Here is a 22,340-nt window from a genome sequence, read left to right as displayed (position 1 = left end):
CAGTGCTGGGAGGGATCAGGGACCTGTGTGCTCCAGGCAGGATGGGCAGGAAGGTGGCAGGGGTGCTGCAGAGCTCAGATCTGGGGGTGCTTTCCCCTTCCTCCCTTACCTGGAACCCTGTGAGGTTTGCTCAGTCATGGGAATGACTCCCAGCCAAGCAGGGGGGTTTCAGGCCCCTGACCCCCCAAGTGCAACCTCTCTGGAAGGTTGCTTGCTGAAAAGAAAAAAATCCCACAGGTGGGATGTGGTGATGCCACAACACAGCTGTCTCTGTTGTCCCTTCCAGGGCTTTGGGCCAGAGACTGCTGTCTGGTGTAAGGCAGTCACCCTTTCTTGTAGGATGTGACTAAGAAGGGTCCCCAGTGGTGTGGAAATGGAGCCCTGAGCTGGCAGGGTGACAGCCTGAGCCCTGATGCTGTCCCTGGGGCCCTGGTTTGCCTCCCAGCTCCTGAATAATGGAAGGGCTGTAAGGAGATCAGGCCCAGCTCTGCTTTCCCTGGGGGAAGCTCTGGGGCTTGGCCCAGGCTCAGGTGTCAGTGGCAGCTGGGGGAGGGTGGCTGGGACCACCCTGGGTCCCCCTGTGCCTGTCCCACCCCAGTGCTCAGCTCCAGCCCCAACTGGGAGGACTGGTCCTGCCTGGCCCCCATGCTGGGGCTGTGCCTGTGCTCTGTGGCCCTCTCAAAGCAGCCTTGGCACCCAGGGCTTCTCTCTCCTCCAGTTTATTCCAAGAACAAGCAAAACCAGAATTAAATATTTCAGCTAGAAGGGAGAAAAATGTGCCTGTTAGACCCATTTAAATGACCTCTCTGTTCCCCAGACAAAATATTAATATTATTATATACTTCTATTATTAATATTCATACTTTTACTGTTATTTAGTGAGCAGAAAGGTGAGTGCCAGGTTTAGGGCTGGAGGGAGGTTTGTGAGCAGCTCTGGGTCTGGTGGCCCTGGTTGTTCCTGGGTGCTGAGGGCCTCTCAGGGGGGATGGGTGGGGAGTCCTTTTCCAGCACCCCAAGCAGCAGCTGGGAGCAGACAGCACCAGGATGGGAGGGAATGGCTCACACTGGGCTCGTGGGATTTGCCTGGAGGGTGAGAGGACCCAGGGCCACGTTGTGGTGGGCACAGGGGGTGGGTTGTGTCCTGGATTCTTTTCCTGCTCCAGGCAGGCTCCGGGATGTGCTGGGAGAGGGTCAGATCCTGCCTTAGCTCTGCACCCCGAGAGGACACACGGGGGCTCTGATGGGATTTTGGTGGCTCTCCTGCACCCCACAGCAGTGCTGGGTGTTCCCCAAGGACACCTCCAGTTCCTGTTGCACCCAGGAGCATTGGGGACCCCAAGGCCTCACTGAGCACCGTGGTCCCCCCCCTCCTCTTCCTTTCCACCAGGGCAGGAAGGACCAAGCCCTGGTTCCTTCCTGTGCAGGATGGGGATCAGGAGGCAGCTGTGGGGGGAGAAGCCCTCCCCATCCTGCAGCCCCAAGTCCCTCTGTTCCAAATCCTGGCAGCTTCCAGCCCCTGCCTGGGTGCAGCCACCGACTGCCCTGATGCCCCCACTGAGCTCCCTGGGACACCGCAGGGACAGAGCCCCTGGAATCCAGAGTCAGCAGTGGGGGCTGGAAGGTGTCACCCAGGATCTGTGGCAGATGGAGCCTGGGAGGAGACATTGGGAGCTTCCTGAAGGTAGGAGAGGTACAGGCCAGGGAGGAGAGGAAGGCACCGGGCCTCATGTGCAGAGAAATGAGGAGGGTGGGATGGAGAGGAAGGGAGAGAGGCTTTGGGTGAGCTGCCACATCAGAGGGAGATGAGGAGTGCCTGGCTGGGTGCCAGTGATGCTGTGGGGTGACCTGTGGGTGCTCCAGGGCTGTCTGCCTGCTGGTGCTCTGGAGGAGGGATGTGAGGGGGGAGAAATGAAGCTGGGAGGTCAGAGGAGCTGGGACAAAATGGGCCATGGGAAGCACAGCGCCCTTCATCTCAGGGGGAGGGAAAAGTCTTTTTCATCCCCAGGCGGGGCTGCGACACCCAACGCTCCAGCCAGGAGTTGGGGTCTTGGGCTGAACCGTGGTGTCCCCAGGGGGCCCCTCCCAGGTGGGATCCTGGCTCTGTCCTGGCCCGGGGTGCCGGGGGGGTCCCACAGCCCTGGAGGTTTCTGCCATCTCAGCACAAGGGCTGGAAAATAAACAGGGGCAGAAAGCTGTGACGGGTCCGTGTCCCCGTTTTGAATCCTGGTGCCACCAAAGTGCCAGGGTTTGGGGTTCTGGGGTCTGACCTCGGGGGTCAACCGAGGCGCTGGGTGGGTGGGTGGGTGGGTGACAGATGGTGCCAGCGCGGGGTGCCCAGTCCGGGAGGGAGGCTCAGGCTGCCCCAGTCCCAGCAGTGGGGTTGGGGACCCTTCGCACCCTCCCAGCCTGGGTCCCCCCCACTCTCCCGGGCGGTGGCGTGGGGCAGAGGCCGCGGGCGGACGCTCCTCCTCTGCGGGAGGCAGGCGAGGCCTCGGGGTGGGGCTTTGTCGAGCGAGAAACCGGAGCCCGTCCTGCCCTGGGGAGGCTGCCAGGACCCAGCACCCCGGCCAGGAGACGAGGCTGCCGCCACCCTGCACCCACCCCTCGGGCTGCCGCGCACCCCGTAAGTGTCCGCTGCCTCGGGGGTGCCTCTGGAGCTGTGCTGGGCACCATCCAAAGCTCTAGGGTCAGGGGGCTGCACAGGGAAGGGGTGGCCAGGGGTGGGCTGGGGGTCCCCACGCTGATGAGGTCCAAGTGTCTCCATCCCGAGCTGCCTGCGGGGACCACCCTGAGCTGCAGGGCTGGAGGGCACCTGGGCTGACCTGAAGCTTTGGCTTCCCAGAGTCCTGCCTGCCCGAAACGCAGCTTTTCCCCTCTTCCTCCCTGCGTGGTGACCCTTGGAGCAGAGGCTCCCGTGGAGCGTGGGGACAGGCCCCGGGTGGCTGCCAGGGGACCGAGGAGCACCATGCCCCACACAGACACTGTCTGCTCATCGGGGACATCGTGCTGACACAATTTCCCACTTCCTCCTCTCGAGTCAGCAGTGATTTCTGGTGCTGGGTTCCCCCCTGCCCCTCTCCATCCCGGTGACCCTGACTAGGATGGGGTGAGGGGCACCTGTGGCACAGGAAACCCCCTGGGTGATGCACGGCCTTGTTCCGTGCCTCGGTTTCCCCCAGCATGGGAAGGTGTGGCTGGTGGAGGGGACGCTGAGCCCTGGTTGTTACCCCCCTGCCTGTGCACAGCCCCTTCTCCCAAGGGGAAGCAGCTGTGGGGAGCATCCGGCCCGTCCCCAGAGCCCTGCTGGGACGGTGTCTCTGTGTTTGCTCCTTCTCCTTCCCTCTGCTGTTGCACTGAGTCACGGCTGCTGCTCAGCCAGCCCGGGAGCTTCCTAACCCAGTGGAGTTCCTCTGGCTCCGGGGGAACGGGGCTCTGCAGGCAGCTGCACCTCTGGGGGTGACATTTGGGGACATCCCCAGGGGGGTGTGTGAGGATTGGGGATGGGGATGGGGATGCTCCGTGGAGGCTCCTGGAGCAGGAGCTGGGAGGATGCTGCCTACAGTAGCCTGGGCCCTGGTGGTGCCCATCTGGCTCAGCTGCCTTGTTCCTTCATGGAGGCAAAACCCAAATTCCCATTTAGGGGCTGAGGAGGGGCAGTGCTCTTTACTTTCTGTCCCTAAGGCTGCTGAGCTGCCTGTGTCAGCATCAGGGAAAGGAGAAGCTGGGGGGCTCTGGGCTGGCCCGTGGCAGTGAGCACCCCCCAATCCTCCCCACTCCCTGCTGTAACCAGGACAAAGGTTTTTTAAGCAGCTCCAGACACTCGTGGACTCTCACAATGTTTTGAAGACCCAGTGATAAGCAGAGCTGGGCTGTGGTCACCCCAGAGGCGGTGGCTCCTCTCTCCTTGGCCAAGATGGGGCTCCCCAGGGCCGTGGCTCAGCCCAGCCATGGGGTGAGCAGTGAGCTCTGCTGGGATTGCTCCTCTCTGGGTAAGGAGCCCTGGGTCTGGGCCAGGTCAGCACAGCTACTTCTGGGGGAACCTGCACCCCAAACAACCCCCAAAAGGTCTTTAGGCCAGGAAAACAGGGAGTTTCTTCTTTTAAAAAAATCCCAGAACATGCTGGGGGGCAGCAGTTGGCTGGGGACAGTGGGTGGGCTGGAATGCAGGGATGTGTTTTGGGAGAGGTCCTGGGTGAAGCCCTGGGAGGGCTGGCAGCTCACCCGAGGGGCTTTTCCTCCACAGCTGCATTCAAAGGTGCTGTGACCCAAAGAAACCAAAGCTGTGAGCAGCAGGGATGGGGCTGACTGGACCTGTCCCACCAGGCCAGGCACTGGCTCCAGCTCCAGTTTCTCCTCTCCCAGACCCACTCATGTTTATAATGGAAAAACCCCAGACAAACACAGGAGCCCTTGAGCCTCCTGCCACACCTCGGCTACCGGGCAAACTATCTCAAGGGCAGCACAAATTCCTTGAAGGTGACACTCTGACCCTCTGACCCTCCTACCCAGCAAGGGGGGTGGCTGCTGGTGGCTGCCTGGGGGAGGGAGGGGGGCAGGGGCAGCAGCTCCATCCCGGGGGTGCTGGAAGAGCAGCCGGGACTCCAGAGCCATGGCCACCCCTGGGTGCTCTGGGCAGAGGGATCAGCCCCAAGGGTGCATCCAGGGGCTGTCCCACAACCTTGTCCAGGGGATGAGGGTCCCTTCCTGGGCTGTGCCCTGTCCTGATGTGTCCCTTCCTCCCTCAGCCTCAGTGTGCTGGCCCCGGGCTATGCGATGCTCCCTGAAACGTTCCCTCACTGCTGTGCTCACAGCCTCTTTCCTCCTCCTGCTCCTCCTCCTCCTCCATGGAGACATCCAGCAGGAACAGGAGCCCCTGGAGGTGAGTCCCCCACCAGTGACATCCCACTGGACCACCTTCCATCCCCACCTGTCCCACACACCCCAGCTCTTCTACCTTCCCTGTCCCATAGCACCCCAAACCCCAGCTCTGCCTTTCTGCCCCCTGCACCCTGGAACCAGGAGCTGGCAGGACAGGGATTCCCCTTAATTTCTGGGCCCTTCCCACTTGCTCACGTGAGTCTATGGTGCTCTTGGGATCTGACCCTGCTGTTTGTGACTCCCATCCAGGTGGAACCTGGGGGCTTGGCCCCAGACACAGTTCTGCAGGTGCTGCAGCCAGAAGGAGCCCTGCACATCCTCAGGGACACTGATGACCTCTCTGCACTTCACAACATCTCCTACAACCTCCTCGCTGGCTCCCTCTTACCCCACAAAAGTGAGTGGGTCTGGGACCCGGGGCTGGGCAGGGCTGTGGAGTGGGTGGCCAAATGGAGGAAGGTCCCAGTGTGCTCCCAGTGTGCTCCCAGTGTGCTCCCTGCTTCTGCTGCACCTCTGGACTGGGGTGACCACAGACACTGTGGCTTTCACAGATCTCTGTGGGGAGGGTGCCTGAGATCCCACATCCCTGGGGCTGAGTTTCCTGCTCTCCTGTCAGGAAGGTGGAGATGGTGAGAGATGTGCACAGTGCAAGGGATGTGGGTCAGACCTCAGACAGAAGCACAAAAAGCAGTTCCCGTGCAAGCACCAGGGAGAGGAGCTCAGGACAGCCCCACGTGAGCACAACCAGAGGTGCTGCACATGCACAGTGCTGCTCACACCAGCACCAAGAGAAGCTGCAGCAAAGCTGAACAAACACAACCACAGCTGAGTTTTTTGGGAAGTCAGAAGAATACTGATGTGGTTGCATCTCCAAGAGGTTTGGAGTAGGCATGGGCACGCTTCAAGGATGTGCAGCCATGCCAGGAAACTGTTCCTGTCCCAAGGTCGGCTTTTCCCAAATATTCCTCAAGTTCTTATCCTTTCCTCTTGCCATTTGGCCCAGTTTTGGGCACCTCCTGAGATGCTGGGGGCTTCAGCTTCAAAAAAGCCCGACCAGCCTCGGATGTGGGACCATAAGTGAGCAGGGTGGCCTCGTGAAGCCAACTGCAGCCCCCTCCTCGTGCCTCCCAGGGAAAGACCCCCCCACGGTGCCCCCCGGCTCAGCTCTCAGCCTGCTAACTCCTTTCCTCTGACCTTGCAGAGTTCTTGGCAGTGGGACTGGCGTCGGTGCGGCGGCCGCGGGGCTACTACCTGCCTGCCACCCTCCAGTCCCTCTTCAAGCAGTCCACGGAGCAGGAGCTGCAGGAGATGGTGGTGGTGGTGCACCTGGCTGACACAGACCCGGGCTGGAACGTGCGCGTGGCCGCGGACATCGCCCGGAAATTCGCTCACCACATCCTCCTGGGCAGACTCCTGCTCATCCACGCTCCCCAGGAGTTTTACCCCAGCCTGGAGGGCCTGAAGAGGAACTACAACGACCCAGAGGAGAGGGTGAGGTTCAGGTCCAAGCAGAACGTGGACTACGCCTTCCTCCTCTCCTTTGCTGCCAACCTCTCCTCCTACTACCTGATGATCGAGGACGATGTCTGGTGCTCCAAGTCCTTCTTCACAGCCATTCGCAAGGCGCTGGCATCTCGGGAAGGCTCCAGCTGGGCCACTCTTGAGTTCTCCAAGCTGGGTTACATTGGCAAACTCTACCACTCCAGCGACCTTCCCCGCCTGGCTCGCTTCCTCCTCCTCTTCTACCAGGAGATGCCCTGTGACTGGCTGCTGACCCATTTCCGCCTCCTGCTCACCCAGAAGGACGTGATCCGCTTCAGGCCCTCCCTCTTCCAGCACATGGGCCTCTACTCCTCCTTCCAGGGCACCATCAACCGGCTGGAGGACGACGAGTTCCAAGCCGATGCCTTGGACCTCCCGGACAACCCCCCAGCAGCCTTGTTCACAACCATGTCCATCTTTGAGAACCACGAGCCCGTCAATGCTTATGGCTCAGCAGAGGGGTATTTTTGGGGCAGAGACCCACGAGCTGGCAGCACCTTCTCCATCATCTTCCAGCAGCCAGCCCGGGTCAGTCGCGTCCGGGTGCGCACGGGCTCCGAGGAGCACCGGGGAGATTTCCTGCAGGCGGGGGTGCTGGAGCTGGGCTGGCGGGTGGATGGCCAGGACTGCTCCAGGTACAGCCCAGTGGGCACCTTTGAGAAGGGGGTGTTGGAGAAACGGGGTCTGGAGAGAGGGGTGCTCGGCCCCGTGGAGTGCGTGAGGATCCGGGTGACCCGGGACCAGAGCGAGTGGCTCATCATCCAGAGCATCGACATCTGGACCACGGAGAGCACCTGAGCAGGGGTGTGGTGGGGTGGCCAAAGCACTTGGATTTTCTACCAAGAGGTGCATTATTTTTCTCACTCCCTTTTTTGATGAGGAATTAAATTATTGACTCCCAGGGGAGCTGCTGCCTGACTCCAGAGGGATGGCAGGAACACGGATGGGGCTGTGCCTGAAGGGGAGGTGTTCCAGGGAGCAACACTGGCAGCCAGGGAGGAGCAGAGGCTTGGGAATTGCAGGCTGGGCAGCAGCAAACATCTTCTCCCAGGGAGGATGGTGCACAGGACAGAGCTAATTAGGGAATTAACAAGCTAAACAATTAATCAGGCAGCGGAGTTTTCTGCATCTTCTCCACCCCATCCCTGCCCCCTCTGAGTTTCCTAACCCACTCCCAGATTTTTTCCTTTTCTGTCATATTTTCAAGATGTTCATGGGAGGGGCCAGGGGAAGGGATGGGGGTGCTGCTCACCCCTCCAGGATCAGGGGCACAGGGAGCTGGGAACGGGACCTTCACTGCTGGCACTCAGGGCTGTACCACCAGATGGACCCCTCACACCTACCCAGTCCCTGACCAGCAACACCTCCTGCAGCCTCTGGTTGTGTTCAGACCCTTCCAACTGATTTCTTGGTCACTGAATCATTTTGGTTGGATAAGACTTCCAAGATCATCCAGTCCAACCCTTCCCCCATCCCTGCCCAGGCCACCCCCACCCCATGTCCCTCATCCCCACATCTCCAGGGTCTGAAACCCCTCCAGGGATGATGGGGACTCCAGCCCTGCCCTGGGCAGCCTGGGCCAGGCCCTGACAACCCTTTCCAGGCAGAAATTGTTCCCCAGCTCCAACCTAAACCTCCCCTGGCACCACTTGAGGCCAAAAGTTCCTCTTGTCCCATCCCTTGCTCCTTGGGAGCAGAGCCCGACCCCCCCTGGCTCCAACCTCCTCTCAGGGGGTTGCAGGGACTCAATTGACCAACCTGACCCTCAGCTGGGACAAAAATTAATCAGACAATGCCCTCTGATGGTGGAACTGTCACCTGGTGTGGGCAGTGCTGACCCCCACGGGTCCCACTTCAGCTTGGGCATGGAGAGAAGGTGACAGGGACAGATGGGGACACTGAGGGCAGCAGAAGCTGCAAAGGGGGATCAGCTGGTTCAACAGGCACTGCCTGGCTTGGCTCTCCAGTGCCACTAAGGGTGGGCTGGGCTCAGTAACATGTCTGGATTGCAGACACTCGGTGCTGAGAGCCCCAGACCTGGCATGATGGGACTTTTCCCTGATAAAAAGCCAGCATGGGATAGATCTTTGTCTGCATTTAATACAGAGATGCTACATCATAAACTCCAGCATCTTCCTGGCATTATCAGTGTTCTCAGTGGGATGAATATACACATTGTAGAATAATTTCAGTTTCCCTTCATGCAGCCCAAACACAGCCAGAGCTCTTGGAGTGTTCTGAGGAGCACAAGTGTCCTTTTTCAAGACCCCAAGACCCAGAGAAGTGTTCACAGAAAAGCCCAGTTCTTGAACACAAACGCCCCTGACTGCAGGGTGGGAGCATCAAAGGTCACCTAGGTGGGTACAAACAGAAAGCTTTCCCCCCAGTTTGCTTTTATCCACTGCTAAAGCAGGAAAAGATGTCAACCAACCTTTTACCTGTTGGTCTCTTTTGAGTGTTCTCATCAGTTCTGTGATACTCACCTGCACAGGAAGCAGCTGCAGTCTCAGCTTTGCTGGTGTAAACCCGAGCAGACTCCACTGAACAGAGTGGAAACTCACTCAGTTTACACCAGGGTAGCAGCAGCTGAGCCCTGGCAGGGAGCCCCCTCCTCCTTCTCCAGGGCAATGCACTTGTCTTGGGACCACAACACTTGGTTACCAGCAGTGCACAAACTGGGGGAGGAGGAGGAGGAGGCTGCTTCATCCTGGAGGAGTGCTACATAATTTATCCCCCACAAAAATGATCCCACTATTTTTATCCCAGAAGAGAAGGACCCAGCCAACTTCCAACACTGCACTGAGACCCCTTTCTTTGAGGTGGGGGTCCAGCTGAGCCCAGCACCAGGGGGGCTGCAGCCCCTCCTCAAGCCAGCCCGTGACCCTGGCAGCTGTGCTGCCCACCCCAGGGCCAGTGGCCAGCACGGATCCCACCAGGGCCAGGGTTGAGGAGCCTCTGGGCTGAGAGGTAGAGGGCAAGGGGACAAAACCAGAGGTGAGCATTTGGGTGCCTCTCTCCAGGAAGACCTCGATCAGAGAGGGCTGGAGCTGCCAGTCCAACCCCACGGATGTCCTGAGGGGTGTCCAGCTCCAGCAGCAGAGCTGCCCAGAGACCTAGCTCAGCATCTTGTGCCGGTCAAACACCGTCCTCCTCTGCTCCTGCACCTGACGCTTCCAGCGCTGCTGCGCCCCCTCCACCCGCTCCAGCACCGTGTGGGCCCGAGCTCCAGCTGGGCTGGGGGCTGCAGCCAAGGCAGGGGCATCCTGCAAGGGAAAGAGACAGTGACAGAGGAGCAGAGAACCACAGAATGGCACGGGGGGATCATCTGCTCCAACCCTTCCGATATTAGGGTTTCTGTGAGGTGTCTCAGCAGGTCAACCACTCCCTGGGGCAGCTGGGACTTCATGGTCCCCTCGTTGCCCTTTTCCATCCCCCCTGGCTTGGTTTGGGGCTGATCCTGCTCTGAGGCAGCTGCCAAGTGCACTTGGTGGTACCCAAAGCTTTCTTAAATCTGTGAGGACTCCTGGGCACAGGGTGGGTGTTACCAGCACCAGGAACCAGAGCAGGCTGGCTGGGAATCAGAGAATCCCAGAATGTCAGGTTGGAAGGGACCTCAGGGATCCTCTGCTCCAACCCTTCTGATATTATTGTTGATCTGAGATGTCTCAGCACCCATCGAGCTGAGACTTAAAACTTTCCAAAGTGGGGGAATCCACCCCTTCCCCCAGGAGACCATTCCAATCTCTGACTGTCCTCATGGGGAGAAATTTTCCTCTTGTGTCTGATCAGAATCTCCCCAGGAGCCACTTGTGCCCATTCCCCTTGTCCTGTCCATGGGACTCCTTGGAAATCAGGAGTCTCCACCTTCTTTGTCCTGAAGGAGGACCTAATTTTCAGATCTCCTCAACACCAGGCCCCCTACTCCAGCTGGAAAGTTTGCTCTTGGAGATTACCCATGGTAAAGTCACAGGCCTCAAATGAAAGTTCTCTAGGAGAGGAACTGCACTCAGTCCAAACCCTCTGCTGGAAATCCACTGTGAGGAGACTGCAAGGAGCTGCACAGCTCCAGCAATCTGCATCACCCCACTCATCCTCAGCCAACAACTTCCACTGTCCTCAGGCCACCAGCTTACAAAGCAGCTGCTCAGCTGGATGGTGCTGCAGGGATTTTGCACATGGGAGTAAGATAAACCTCACCTAATCCCAGGCATCTGCAGTGTGCACCTAGGTGTAAATCTGAATTATTCCTGTGGAGCAAAAGCATGCTTTTAGGATCCAGCCCCCTGCAGGGGGGGACAGGTCCTGTCTTTGGCTTGTAATACAGAGCTTAAATATTCCCATGATCTGCACAGATTTTAGTCTCAATGTTGACCTGGGCAAGGTGCCCAAAAGGGAACAGTGCTGGTCCCAGAGTGGACCAAAGGGGACAAGCATGAGGTCAGACTCTTTTCCTGCCATTCTCTTGTCACTCTGCTGCCCTGTCTGCAGCCACCCACACCCCCTGCACACACCAGCAGTGCAGCCTCACCTCGTTTTCCTCCTCATTGTGCAGGGGCTGGGTGTAGGCATCAGGCTTGCGGAGCAGAGGGTCCACCAGCACCAGGAAAGCCATGTACAGCAGCAGAGCCCCCACCACAGCCAGGTAAATGATGATGATCACCTGCAGGTATGGGCAGCACAGTGGAACAGGATCAGTGGTGCAGGTGAGCACCCCCACACTGGCCAGGAGGCTCCCTCCCCAGCTGCCTCCATGTCTGATCTCTCCCCTCATTCTGATTTTGCTCACTAAAAAGTCTCTTGCACTTGGAGAGGCCACTGGGATGTATGTGCAGTCCCTGCCTAACCCATGCTGACCTCCTTGCTCTGCCAGTTCAGGACATGTGCTGTGTGTGAAAGGACACCAACAAGATGGGTCACACATCCTCAGCAGGGAGTCTGGGCTCCCCCACAGCATCCTCCTCACTGCCAGAGCCCTCCTGACTCAGTCACAGTGCCCCTGACACCACCACACAGGAACTGTGATGGCTTTTGTCCTTTCTCTGGGAAGCCAGCAGGCTGGCAGTGCCTGGGGTGGGGTGGCAAGGAGCAGACAAGCCCAGGAGCAGCCCTGCAGTCACCTTGATGGTGGTGGTGCTGCGTTCCTCATACTTGCACTCGCAGAGCAGGCAGTAAGCTTCCACATCATTCCCTGGCACTGGCATGGGCTCCACAACGTGCAGGCAGTTGCTGCAAGACAGAAACCAGGATCAGCCCCAGGATGTGGGGAAGCCAAAGCTCTCTGGAAGGGTGCTGGGTGATTGTGCTGTCTCCCAGCTTTCCCTCCAGGCTGACTGATCAGGTTTGAGGAGTTCCCCTCACAACTCAGAGCCCCAGGTTCCTGGGATGGGCAGTTCAAGCATCTCTTGTAGGGATCTGGCCCAGGTGAAAGGGACTGCAGAGCACCCCCTGCATCTGCTGAGAGCCATGCCCTCAGAAATCACACCCCCAGAGGCCTGGATCTCTGTTCAAAATACACCTCCCACCAGGCCTGAACACCACCTACCAAAACAGCTGCTTCTGCAAATGCACAAGCAGGGAATTCACTTCCTTAGCACCAGCTGGGAACTCTGGAGTGTTGTTTTTCACAGACCAACCCCTGAAGGCTTCAGCCCACAACTCACCAGTCCTTCTGCAGCACATTCTTGTTGTAAATGTGCCCACTGATGTTCCTGTACGGGGGGCAGATGCACTTGCAGCGAATGTCCTCTGAGCTCTGCAGAGACAGGAGGAGGAGGCAGCACTGAGGAACAAGTCCTGCTGCCCAACCACCCAGGGAAAAGGCAAAATAGCCAGGGGGGGTTGGGCTCTTTTCCCAGGCAACTCTCAGCAAGACAAGAGGGCACAAGAGGTCTCAAGTTGTGCCAGGGGAGGTTTAGGTTGGACATTAGAAAGAATTTCTTTCTGGAGAGGGTGCTCAGCCATTGGAATGGGCTGCCCAGGGAAGGGGTGGATTCTCCATCCCTGGAGATATTTCAAAAGAGCCTGGATGTGGCACTCAGTGCCATGGGCTGGGAACCACGGGGGGAGTGGAGCAAGGGTTGGACTTGATGAGCTCTGAGGTCCCTTCCAACCCAGCCCATTCTATGATTCTCTGATTCTATGAAAATGTCCCCTGAGAGGAAGAGAGGACTTCACACCACATCTCTCCTTCCTGTGCTGCTTCTTTCACATCAATAACTTCACAGTTTTAAAATGCCTTGAGCACCTCAGCTCCAAACACCAGGTACTTGTAAATAAATTTTAAAATGCAAACTAAAACACAGGAGAAGGAGGAAAGGCAGAGGCCACTGTCACAGACATTCATAGCTTTACATATAATAATCACACATCTGCTATAGCATTCCTTCTTTCTGCAAAATTCCAGGGAAAAACAGTTGCTTCTCTGGTGTCCTACACACATGGTTCAGTGCTTGTGCCTGAAGCTGTTCTCTCACCTTGCTGGCTTGTGCTGCAGGAGAAAGGATGCAGCAGAGCAGTGTGATCAGCAGCAGGGAGCTTGCACAGGGCCAGGTGCAGGGGGCAAACATCATGGAAGCCTGAGGAAACAAAATTCACATCTTGGACAGAGATTTTCAGCTGAACGCAGCCAGAACAACTTAGTGTGAGATTTCTTTTTTGGTTCACTTGCCTCAATTTAGCCCAGGAAGTAGAAACTTATCCCTGACTCAAGGCTGATGCCAATTAGAAACCCCTGGCAATATTTCAAACAGATCCCAAGAAACACTCCTATGAAAAAAACCTTCCCCCATCTAGAGCCACACATCCAAACTACCACAGTCCTGCAAAAAATACTGATGATTTTCTTACAATTTGACTTCTGCAATGCCACATAACCTCCTGTTACTGCCTTACTACCCTGGAGCTCTGCAACTGCTGATTATTTTGCCCAGGAAGATACAGAAACAGGAAAATCTGAGGTCACTGTTGGTCCATGCAGCCTCATTTGTACAACTGTACAACACCAGGGCTGTACAACACCAGGGCTGTACAACACCAGGGCTGTACAACACCGGGGCTGTACAACACCAGGAGCCACACGAAGGACAATTTATGTGTGGTTCTTCCCTAGGTGGGCAGGGGATGTTCCAAGGGGCACTTCCACACTTGCCTTGCAGATATTTATCTTCCAGACAATCAGCCAAGCTCACAGTGTCTGTGAGCATCTGTGTCTGGCCCCGAGCCCCGCAGGGCTGTGGCTGACAGGGGAGCAGGAGTGTGACCAACACCTGGTTACAGCCTCAGAGATCGTGACTGAGGAGGGGGCAGCTCCCAGGCACCAAACCCCCTCCCCAAAAGGAGACCCAAGCACAACCTCCCACATCACCCTGTGTCCCCTCTCTCTTGGCCTTTAACATCACCCGGAGCCTTTCTCAGACTAAACGCACGGCGGTTCCGACCCGGTGCCCACCCCCTCCCCCCACCCGGCACCTCTGCTCCAACCACCCCCGACACCGACCCGGCCCCCGGTCCTGGCGCAGGGGCTTTCTCCGGCAGCCCCACCTCCCTTCCCGCTGGCTGCTGGCAGCTGCCCGGCCCTGCGGGGGTTTTCACACCCCAGCCCCGGCCCCAGGCCGTGCCGGGGCTCCGCCGGTAACCGAGGCCGCTCCCACCCACCGAGCAACCGATCCCCGGGCACAGCCCCGCCCCGCCCAGGCCCCTCACGGCGCGGGCCCCGAGGGGCGGGAAGCGGTGAGGAGCGGAGAAAGGATGGGAACGGGCGGGGAGGAAGGACGGGAACGGGAGAGAAGGAAGGAAAGGAACAAAAACGGGAACGGGCGCGGCGCGACCTCCTCCCCTCAGCCCGCCCGGGCCCTACCTGCGGACGGCGCCGGGGAGGGACGCTCGCCAGCCCCGGCCCCTGCACGTCCCGCCCCCGGCCCCATCCCTGCACGACCATTGGCTGAGAAGGGCGATGCCCGGTGACAGGCAGTGCTCTCGACCAATCGCAAAGCAGGTCGCTCCAGAGGAGCAGGTCCCCACCCTTCGCCTCCCTCAGTGCTGAGGGGACGGGGCTGCGGGTGAGGGGGCTCCGGGGGGGCCGGAGGTGCCCGGGGGCTCTGGGCGTTGTTCGGCCGTGTTAGGCGGCCCTGGCCTGGCACAGCTCCCCCCTCCCCGGCAGGGCAGGTCACCCCGCCGTGGTTCTGAGCCCCGAGAGGGGTCTGGCAAGAGGCTTCGTCATCCTCTGGAGACCTCAGGATTAGCAGTGGCTCTGTAGGGCTGCTCAGTCCCAGGCCCTGCCTCTCATTTTGCTGGCAGCAAGCAGGGACGAGGGAGGCCTTGGAGGGGCCTTCCATGGGCAATGTCCTGGGAATAAAGGCCACATGGAGTTCATCTGGCCAGGAGGGAGGAGGAACTGGAGATCAGCAGAGGAAACTAAGACACAAAGCTGGGCAAAGGAGGGGAAATGCATCTGGTGTGCCCTGAACTCTCCCCTTACCAGTGTAATTAGTTCTTACTGGTGTTACTGGTGTCAGCTTTTGAAGGACAGGTGGCATTTTTGTTAATGTGACAAGTGGCTAAGGACACACAAGAACAGCTCGTCCTTGTTCTTTCTGGAAATGGGTGTTAACAACTACCCTGTAAGTCTCCAGCACATGATGCGGTCACATCAGCTGTCAGGTATTTAAAGGGCAATTTACTTGAAATTTTAAACAGAGAGACTTGTAAATATCCTGGAGATACATCCTACCATTAGAAAAGACATCCAATCATTCACGGAGAAAAAACTTCGTTCTCCACCTGAATCAGAAAGATCTGGTCTGGGTGTTCAGCAGGAAATGAAATTTGTTCACAAAATGCTTCAAAACTGTAAACTGCCCAGGGAGGATGTGAGGGTGCTTGGGCATTGGGCTCCTTGAGCTCCCAGCCCTGTGCAGGATGGTTTTTTACACCAAAGAATAGCAATTATTCTCTCTTTCTGCTGTCAGCTCCCTTACAGCTCCCAGGACCTGGCTTTTGGGGATGTGCCTCAGTTTCCCCAGTCACACAGTAGTGCTGTGGGGTTTCTGTTTCCTGTAGGTTTCACCCTTGCAGTGGTGCTGAGGAGGCTCTCCCAGGGCTGGCAGCACAAGGGGGAAACACCCCAGGCAGTGCCTCATGTCCCAGAGGGCCTGACCCAGGCTTCTTCTCAGCCTTGGTTGCATTTAACCATTTCCTAGGCTGCTTCTGTCCCTAAATTGGAAACTATTTCCAGTCAAAATATTTAGGGTTCACAAAGAGGACAGGGAGGAGAGGTCTCCAAGTTCACCCAAGGCTCTGGCAGTGCTGCACCCCAGGGCAGGGGGCACCCCCAGACCCACACTGGGGTCAAGAACAGAGGCCTTGTGTGAGAGAAGAGGGAATTCTCTGCTTCCAGAAGTATTTGTCATAGAATCACAAACTTGTTTGGGTTGGAAGGGACCTTAAAGTTTTAAACCTTTTGCCGTGGGCAGGGTCACCTCAGGAGCAATGTCCTGCTCAGGAGCTGCATCTGCTGGAGCTGCCATCTGAGGGGTAAGTGAATGTGATCCTGTGGGGCTGGGGCAGGAGCAGACCTTGCAGAACAGGACATGTCCCTGTTTTTTCATCTGCTAAGACAGCAGTGGAGAGCACTGTCCCCAGTGGCAGCACTTCCAGCACGTTTGGGCGTACAGATGTCTGTGAAGCATCAGTAACAGCCTCCTGCTATCCTCCCACTGAGGTGTGAGCTGTGTGGGGAAGACAGAAAGGAATAAAATCAGGCTGGGGGTGACAGATCCTGTCTGTGGGACTGAGTGGCTGCAGCCTCTGGTGACAGTACCCTGCTGCTTGGTTGCTTTGCACCCATTTCTGCTCTGCACAGGGCTTCCCCCTAAGCCTCCTCCTGACTTGGCAGAGAAGCAGTGGAGTTGGCACTCTTTTCTGTGACACCTGGTTCAGCCAGAAATAAGTTTCTCTGAGATTTTTTGATGGAGTGGCATCAAACACTGGAACATGTAGACCAAAGTGTATGACTGGCATCAGGCCTAATGAAGCTCAGTTTTCCCTTCTAAGGTCATGCTCCTGCTGGGCTGCAGCCATCCCAGCCCCCCATCAAACTGTGATCTGCTCCTGAAACTTCATCAGCTAAGAGCTACTGAGCTGGGCTGATGGTCAGGGATCCCTCCTTCAGGTTCAGAGTGGTGGAAAATACTTCAGGTGAGACCAAGGAAGTTTTTTGCTGCTTTGGGAGCAGTTTAAACCCAAGTCCCTGTGGTTTGGAAGGGTTACTTGGTGCTGGGTTTGGAGCAGCAATATTGGATGAGGTGTCTCAGCTCTCTTTCAGCTTACACAGCTGAGGTTTTATTTCCCTAAAAATTTCCCAAGTTTCAACTGGATATGGGATTCATCATCTTCTGACCTGCTGTGCTGTTTTGGAAAGGGTGAAGTGATTTCTGTGGGGAGCTCCAACCAGGAGAAATTGGCAGTGTGTGAAAGGGACTGCTGGGATGGGAGGGGGTTCTGGTTATAAGGTCTGGTCTGGATTTGGCTCCCTTGAAGCAGGGTGCTCTCCAGAAATGTCAGTGACAATTGGATGAATGGTTCAGTTGTGTCTGGAGGGGGGACTCCTCAGGTAAGTGGGTGCTCAGTTTCTCTGGCAGAGAAGAGAATGCAAACATGTCAATGGGTGGGCAAGTTCCCTCAGAACAACCCAAATGCTGTGCCCTCAGGTTTTAATCTGGAGCCCTCAGAGGGGCTATTCCTGTGTGTCCATCAGTGGGGTGGGAGTTTTACGTCTCAAGGCAGGGCTGAGCCTCAAGGAGAAGAAGCTTGTCATCAGCTTTCATCTTCTGCATGGACCAGCACTAGAGAGGGCTGAGAGGGTTTGTCACTGGGTTTTGGAGCTCTTGGAAAAGGGACTGGGAGTGAATATAAGCCTTTTACTACCATGGTACTTGAGGGATTCCCACCCTGGTTTGCCTCTCAGCTCCATCTGCCTGTTCTAGGAACCTGAACCAAAGACCAAGGGCTCATGTCAGTACTCAGGAGGTCTTGATGGCCTTTCCTCAGAGCAGTGTAGGCCTAACCCCCCGCTGTCTCTGCAGCTTTTGTTATCAGCAGTCCATATCTTTCTGATCATTTATAGTGACATATTGCAGAGACTGTGCTGAAGTTAACCCAAACCCTTGTGTTTCCAGCTGGGGGACTCCTGTCCATGGGGGATTGCCAGTGATGTGGGGTTTCCCTGTACGTGATCTTTTCAGGTCAGATCTTGCTCCCCAGAAGGCAGTGACACTTTTCTTAGAAATTAATCTTTTTGTTGCTAATCTTAGAGGTAATCAGAGAGCGGTGTGGCAGGCAGTGCTGTGCTGTCATCACTCATATAGGTTGCATTAAAAATAGACTTTAAAAAATAATTTCTTGGGCCCTTTTAAAAGGATCCTGGACCTTTGTCAAGAGAGCTCCATGTTTTTCCTCCCCCAGGATTCCTCCCCCTTTGGAATCCTACTTCCCTTACATCTTTTTGGTTTAGCCTTGCTTGCTACCCTAGCTATGATTTCTCATATTTCACCTTCCCCCCTCTCCATGTCCCACTGCAGCCACTGAACAGGACAATCCCTTGTCTCAGTCTCAGTCTCAGCAGGGCAGGAGGGGATAATGTTGCTGACAGAAGAGGCAATTAACAGCTTTTACCAGCAATTAGGCACTGATTGGAATGGGGGTCATGTAGTCCACAAAGAGCCTTCTGCTTGGAAGGGAAGACAAAAGAGGGCCAGGGCAAAAAAAAGCTCCTCTACTTGGTGGGGATTATTTTTTTTTTTCCTTTCTGCTTGGTCAGGGCTTTTTCCAGTGGTATTTTTGACAGGATTGGGCTGTGCAAATGTGCTACACCAGCACTGAACACTCCCACATCACTGAGACCTGTGCTGGATTCTTCTGGGATTCTGGCTCTGTGTAACAAAATGGTCTCATGAGCAGTACAAGTGAGCGAAAAAAAACAACCCAAAGTGGTGTGCAATGCAGAGCAAGATTCTGCCTCTGTGTAAAGAACCTCTGTGGAGGGGAGTGCTTGCCCCTGCTGTGGGAACATGAGTGATCTGCACTGCTGGGACTTGCAAACCTCTGGGAGCAGCCAGTGGGAGAGCCAGGAGCAGAGAGACAGGGATGGGGCTGCTGTGTCAGGAGGTGTTTGGTGCAGCTCTGGGAGGTAATGGGTGGATACTGGAAGGTGCTGGTGGAAGGCAGGTGAGGCTGTCCTGCTGCAGAACTCACTGGCAGTGATGATGAGGCTGACACCACAGCCCCTGAGCTCTGCAGTGGCCATCCCAGTCATCTCCTGACCCTCACCATCAGCTCAGCACCATCTCCTGATGCAGGTTTGCAGAAATGAGGTTGCTGGCTCTCAGTCAATCTCCATTTTGAACATCTCCAGTTTGTCCAAGTCAGTTGAACTCTTACTCTCTGCTGGAGCCTTGCTGCAGGCACTGGAGCAGCAGGGACCTGTGCTTTGGGGGTGAGGGGAGAGATGGGGAAACTCCCAGAGCCAGTCTGCTCTGGAGTGAGCTCTGGATCCATCTGTGATCTGCCAGACTGCCCCAGCCTTACAGGGCCAGTCCTCTGCTGCTTTGTGCCCTGTTGCTTCCTTAACTCCCTCCAAAGGTTATGCCTTCCCCTAACAGAGAGCTTGTGGGTGGCAGTGCACATCCCCTGTTCCTCTCCCTGTTGGCCCTATTTATAGATTTCCAATGTTGGCAGGTAGGGGAAGTGAGGCATTTGAAGAATGAGGGACTGTCACTGAGAGGGCAGGGATATTTATCTGAGTTGATGAAACTTCTTGTCAATGAAGTGTTAGGAACTCTGCACATGTGTTGGGGATCATCATTTCCAGCACATTGGTGGGCTTGTTATTCAGCAAACAAAACATTGTTAGAGTGGGAAGAGGGATTTCTACCTGAATAAATTATACCCAGTTATCACCACCTGGATGACAGGCACACGCCAGGAGATTTCTCCTGAGGGCTAAAATAACATCTCCCCTTTTATATCTCAACAGTCTGATCTCCCAGAACAGTATCACTTGTCCTGCCTGTGCACAGGGGGGAGCTGGGGCCTCAGCTGCATGGGACATGGGCTGAGGTCTCTCCCTGGTGATTTAAAGCCAGTGGAAAGTGTCTCCATTATTGTCCCCATTCCTTCTTTTGTTGTATCTACAGGAAGACACTGCTGGTGATGCACAGCTGCCCAGCAGAAACCTTTGGTTCAGTGCTGGGCTCCTCCAGACTCTTGGGGGAGGGCTCTGGTGTGCTGTGAGACCCCTTTAGATCTCTACAGGAACAGGGAGAATTCTCCTAAAACCAGACCTTGCTGTGCTGGGCAGATTTCAGGCTCCCTTCCCAGCCTTGCTGACTCTTTCCTTGTTGGGCAGTACTCATGGCAGGTAATACAGGGGTGGTTGGAGAAGTCCCCATGGTGGTCAGGTCTGATGCCAGGCACTGCCCCTGTGTTCACAGCTTGTTCTGCTGCAGAGAACTTATAAACTGCTGCCATTATTTCCCTTTTTTTTTTTTTTGTTTTTGTTTTTTTTTTTTTCTTTCCCTAACACCTCAGCAAGTACAGCCCTAGGACAATCTGGGCTTGGACTTGAGACTCCTGAAGTCCCTTCACTTCTGTGATTTGTGTTTTATGAAACAGAAATGACTCAAGGACTTGCAGAGGGGCCAGTGACCACCATAGCACCCCTCTGGAGATGTCTTTCCCAAAAGGGATTTATTTCAAACCCCAGACAGCTAATGCTGAAGTGTTCAGCTAATACTGAAATGTTCAGCTAACAGTGAAGTGTTCAGCTAATACTGAAGTGTTCCATCTCTTATCTCATGCTCCTTGTGCCAGGCAGCTCCTGGGAATGCAGTCACACACACCTTGAATGCTCACAGCCCAAGTGGCCCCAGACTGCTGCCACTGTCCCTGTTCTCTTTCTCCCTGAGACCTCCAGCACAATTTAGAAAGCCAAGACTTCAACAGCAATGCAGCTAGCAAAGAAAGGGACTGCATTTCATTGCCTTTTTTTCTCCTTTCACAAATATTTCAGTGCAGATGCTGAATGCCTTTTAGCTAACGTAAATTTGTCTTTGTGTGCCATTCCTCCTGAAGTCAGTTCCTTTTTGGGGGCCCTTAGGTGTCTCTGCAGTGCTGAAGAGCTGGATTCTGTCTGTGTCCAGGCCAGTTCTGGGGCAGAGATGAATTTATTCACCCTCCTCAAAGAGCTGGTGAAATACCTTGCTGCTCAGGAGCTGGAAGGAGCCAGCTGGCAGGACATTGATGGCAGCACTACTTCTTGTTCTGAAGAGGCCAGGGGAACATGGCAGCAGATCAAACCAGGGATCCCTGTCCTCCAGGACCTCACCTCTCCCAGTACCCAGTGGTGTCCATAACCCTGCATGCTCCTGGAGGAGAGGCTGCCCTGACCTCCAAACTCTTCATTTCCCCAGGGCAGATCCTGCAGGGATGTATTCCCCACCCACCCCTTAGTCCAAGCCCTTTGGGGACTTCTTCAGGTCACCTTCTGTGTGCCACCCAACCAGGCTGCCAAAAGCTGCAGTCACAGCTGTGGGGTTTTGAGATCAGTGCCATGGAGTGGTACAGTAGGGACAGCAGGTTCATGCTGCTCCTCTTGTTCTGAGCACCCTAAAGCTGGAAGCTCCCCTGGGCTCTCAGACCCCTGCCTCAGACTGGACTCAGATGGCTGCAGGAGGAGATGTTTTCATTAAAAGTTTGTTGATCACTCTGGGGGATCCAGAGTGCTGAAGGGACAGAGTACACCCAGCCCTTTGTCCTGAATCTCTCTCTTGCAGTGGGACGTGTAACTGAGCAGAAAATCAGACTCTGTTTGGGTGCTGGCAGCTGTTTGGGTGCAAGGACAGCAGATGACAGTGGTTGCTGCTTCACCCAGGCTCAGCTTTCCCCCTCCAGATGTGAGGTGGTACCAGCAGTGATGGGCAGAGAGAGGGAGGGGGCCCTGAGGAAGCTGAGGAGGGAGGTGGAGTGTGCCCCTTCTCTGCTGCCTTCTGCTGCTGAGGTGTTTATCCTACTGACAAGTGCTGTGGTCCTTTCATAACTGCTGCATTAGCAGAGGATCAAGTAGCACTTAATGGGAGCAGTCTCCCTCATGAAGTATGATTGAAAAGGTCACCGAGGTGGAAGGGAAAATATTTGCAGCAGGCTGTCATAAGCCTTGGCTTCTGTTTGACAACAGGTGTGTGTTTTAGGGGCTGCCCTCCCCACCCTGTGTTTTTGCTGCCCTCCCCTCAGTCCATTTTCTGGCTCAACGTTTTGCAGCGGTGCCATGGAGCATCTGCAGGGCTCAGTGCGTGGCAGACAGGGGGGAACACAGGCCCAGAATTCAGGGAAAAGGTGATTTGAGGCCAAGTGTTGGCTTCTGAATTAGCAAGAGCATTGGAGTCCTGCGAGATGTAAACAAAACTTTGTTGTGCAACTGCTCCAAGCTGAATGGCAGACTGGCTGTGGCTGTGCTCTTCACTCCCATGGCACAGGAAATAACTTTATTCCTCAGGGCTAATGGTTTTGCTGGGTTTTATCCTCTGCTGGCCCTGGTAGGTTTGCTGAAATGAGGTTGCTGGGTCTCAGCCAGGCTACATTTTGTACATCTCTAGTTTGTCCAAGCCAGGTGAAGTCTTACTGCTGCCCCTGGCCAGCCTGTCCCTGAAGTCACAGGCAATTGATCACTTTTCATGTCTTCTCAACCCACTCACCTTCTCCTTTGGGTGTCCCATCTGTGCCCCATCTGGGGAGACTGCAGGTATTCAGTCCAGGCCAAGCTGCTGATGACAAGGTAATTAAAGAGTTAGGAAGAGAGGAGCAGCCTAATGAAGGAGAAGTGGGAGGAAGGGCAGTTTGCCAGGACTGGGCTGTGACACTCTCTCAGT

The 22,340-nt window shown here is 55.9% G+C and overlaps 2 protein-coding genes across 7 annotated transcripts; one reads left to right on the top strand and one right to left on the bottom strand.

The window, feature by feature from the left end:
• Nucleotides 1-1,396: 1,396 nt before the first annotated feature.
• Nucleotides 1,397-11,430, top strand: LOC139807370 (alpha-1,6-mannosyl-glycoprotein 4-beta-N-acetylglucosaminyltransferase-like). 4 transcript variants are annotated; one of them, XM_071768246.1, is made up of 5 exons: nucleotides 1,397-1,681; nucleotides 4,746-4,879; nucleotides 5,128-5,275; nucleotides 6,080-7,266; nucleotides 10,973-11,430. In XM_071768246.1, the coding sequence occupies exons 1-4, from the start codon at nucleotides 1,426-1,428 to the stop codon at nucleotides 7,216-7,218; spliced, it is 1,677 nt and encodes a 558-aa protein (XP_071624347.1). In that variant the 5' UTR covers nucleotides 1,397-1,425; the 3' UTR covers nucleotides 7,219-7,266; nucleotides 10,973-11,430. The 4 variants fall into 4 exon arrangements, with proteins under 4 accessions (XP_071624347.1, XP_071624345.1, XP_071624349.1 ...); XM_071768244.1 differs by lacking the exon at nucleotides 10,973-11,430 and having other exon boundaries at nucleotides 1,399-1,681; nucleotides 6,080-7,321; XM_071768248.1 differs by lacking the exons at nucleotides 1,397-1,681; nucleotides 10,973-11,430 and adding an exon at nucleotides 2,487-2,623 and having other exon boundaries at nucleotides 6,080-7,321.
• On the bottom strand, nucleotides 8,501-14,327 carry TMEM9 (transmembrane protein 9). Of its 3 annotated transcripts, none has more exons than XM_071768249.1 (6): nucleotides 14,276-14,327; nucleotides 12,894-12,995; nucleotides 12,081-12,172; nucleotides 11,538-11,646; nucleotides 10,949-11,080; nucleotides 8,501-9,683 (listed from the first exon to the last, which is right to left on the bottom strand). In XM_071768249.1, exons 2-6 carry the CDS (start codon nucleotides 12,987-12,989, stop codon nucleotides 9,534-9,536), a joined length of 579 nt encoding a protein of 192 aa, XP_071624350.1. In that variant the 5' UTR covers nucleotides 12,990-12,995; nucleotides 14,276-14,327; the 3' UTR covers nucleotides 8,501-9,533. The 3 variants fall into 3 exon arrangements, with proteins under 3 accessions (XP_071624350.1, XP_071624352.1, XP_071624351.1); XM_071768251.1 differs by lacking the exon at nucleotides 14,276-14,327 and adding an exon at nucleotides 13,921-14,267; XM_071768250.1 differs by lacking the exon at nucleotides 14,276-14,327 and adding an exon at nucleotides 14,074-14,161.
• Nucleotides 14,328-22,340: the final 8,013 nt, after the last annotated feature.

This window comes from Heliangelus exortis, chromosome 25 (genome assembly GCF_036169615.1).
Source record: "Heliangelus exortis chromosome 25, bHelExo1.hap1, whole genome shotgun sequence".
NCBI classification, from domain to species: domain Eukaryota; kingdom Metazoa; phylum Chordata; class Aves; order Apodiformes; family Trochilidae; genus Heliangelus; species Heliangelus exortis.
Note: the sequence above shows the minus strand (reverse complement) of the source record. Positions and strands in the feature narration are given on the sequence as shown.

Excerpts from the sequence above, each read along its gene's own strand:
- LOC139807370 (XM_071768246.1), top strand. The coding sequence starts at position 1,426 with ATGGGGATCAGGAGGCAGCTGTGGGGGGAGAAGCCCTCCCCATCCTGC. Across the intron at positions 4,880-5,127 it reads AGGAACAGGAGCCCCTGGAG|GTGGAACCTGGGGGCTTGGC; the intron begins GTGAGTCCCCCA and ends ACTCCCATCCAG. Across the intron at positions 5,276-6,079 it reads CTCCCTCTTACCCCACAAAA|AGTTCTTGGCAGTGGGACTG; the intron begins GTGAGTGGGTCT and ends CTGACCTTGCAG.
- TMEM9 (XM_071768249.1), bottom strand. The coding sequence starts at position 12,989 with ATGATGTTTGCCCCCTGCACCTGGCCCTGTGCAAGCTCCCTGCTGCTG. Across the intron at positions 11,081-11,537 it reads GCAGCACCACCACCATCAAG|GTGATCATCATCATTTACCT; the intron begins GTGACTGCAGGG and ends CCATACCTGCAG. Across the intron at positions 9,684-10,948 it reads ACAATGAGGAGGAAAACGAG|GATGCCCCTGCCTTGGCTGC; the intron begins GTGAGGCTGCAC and ends TTTCCCTTGCAG.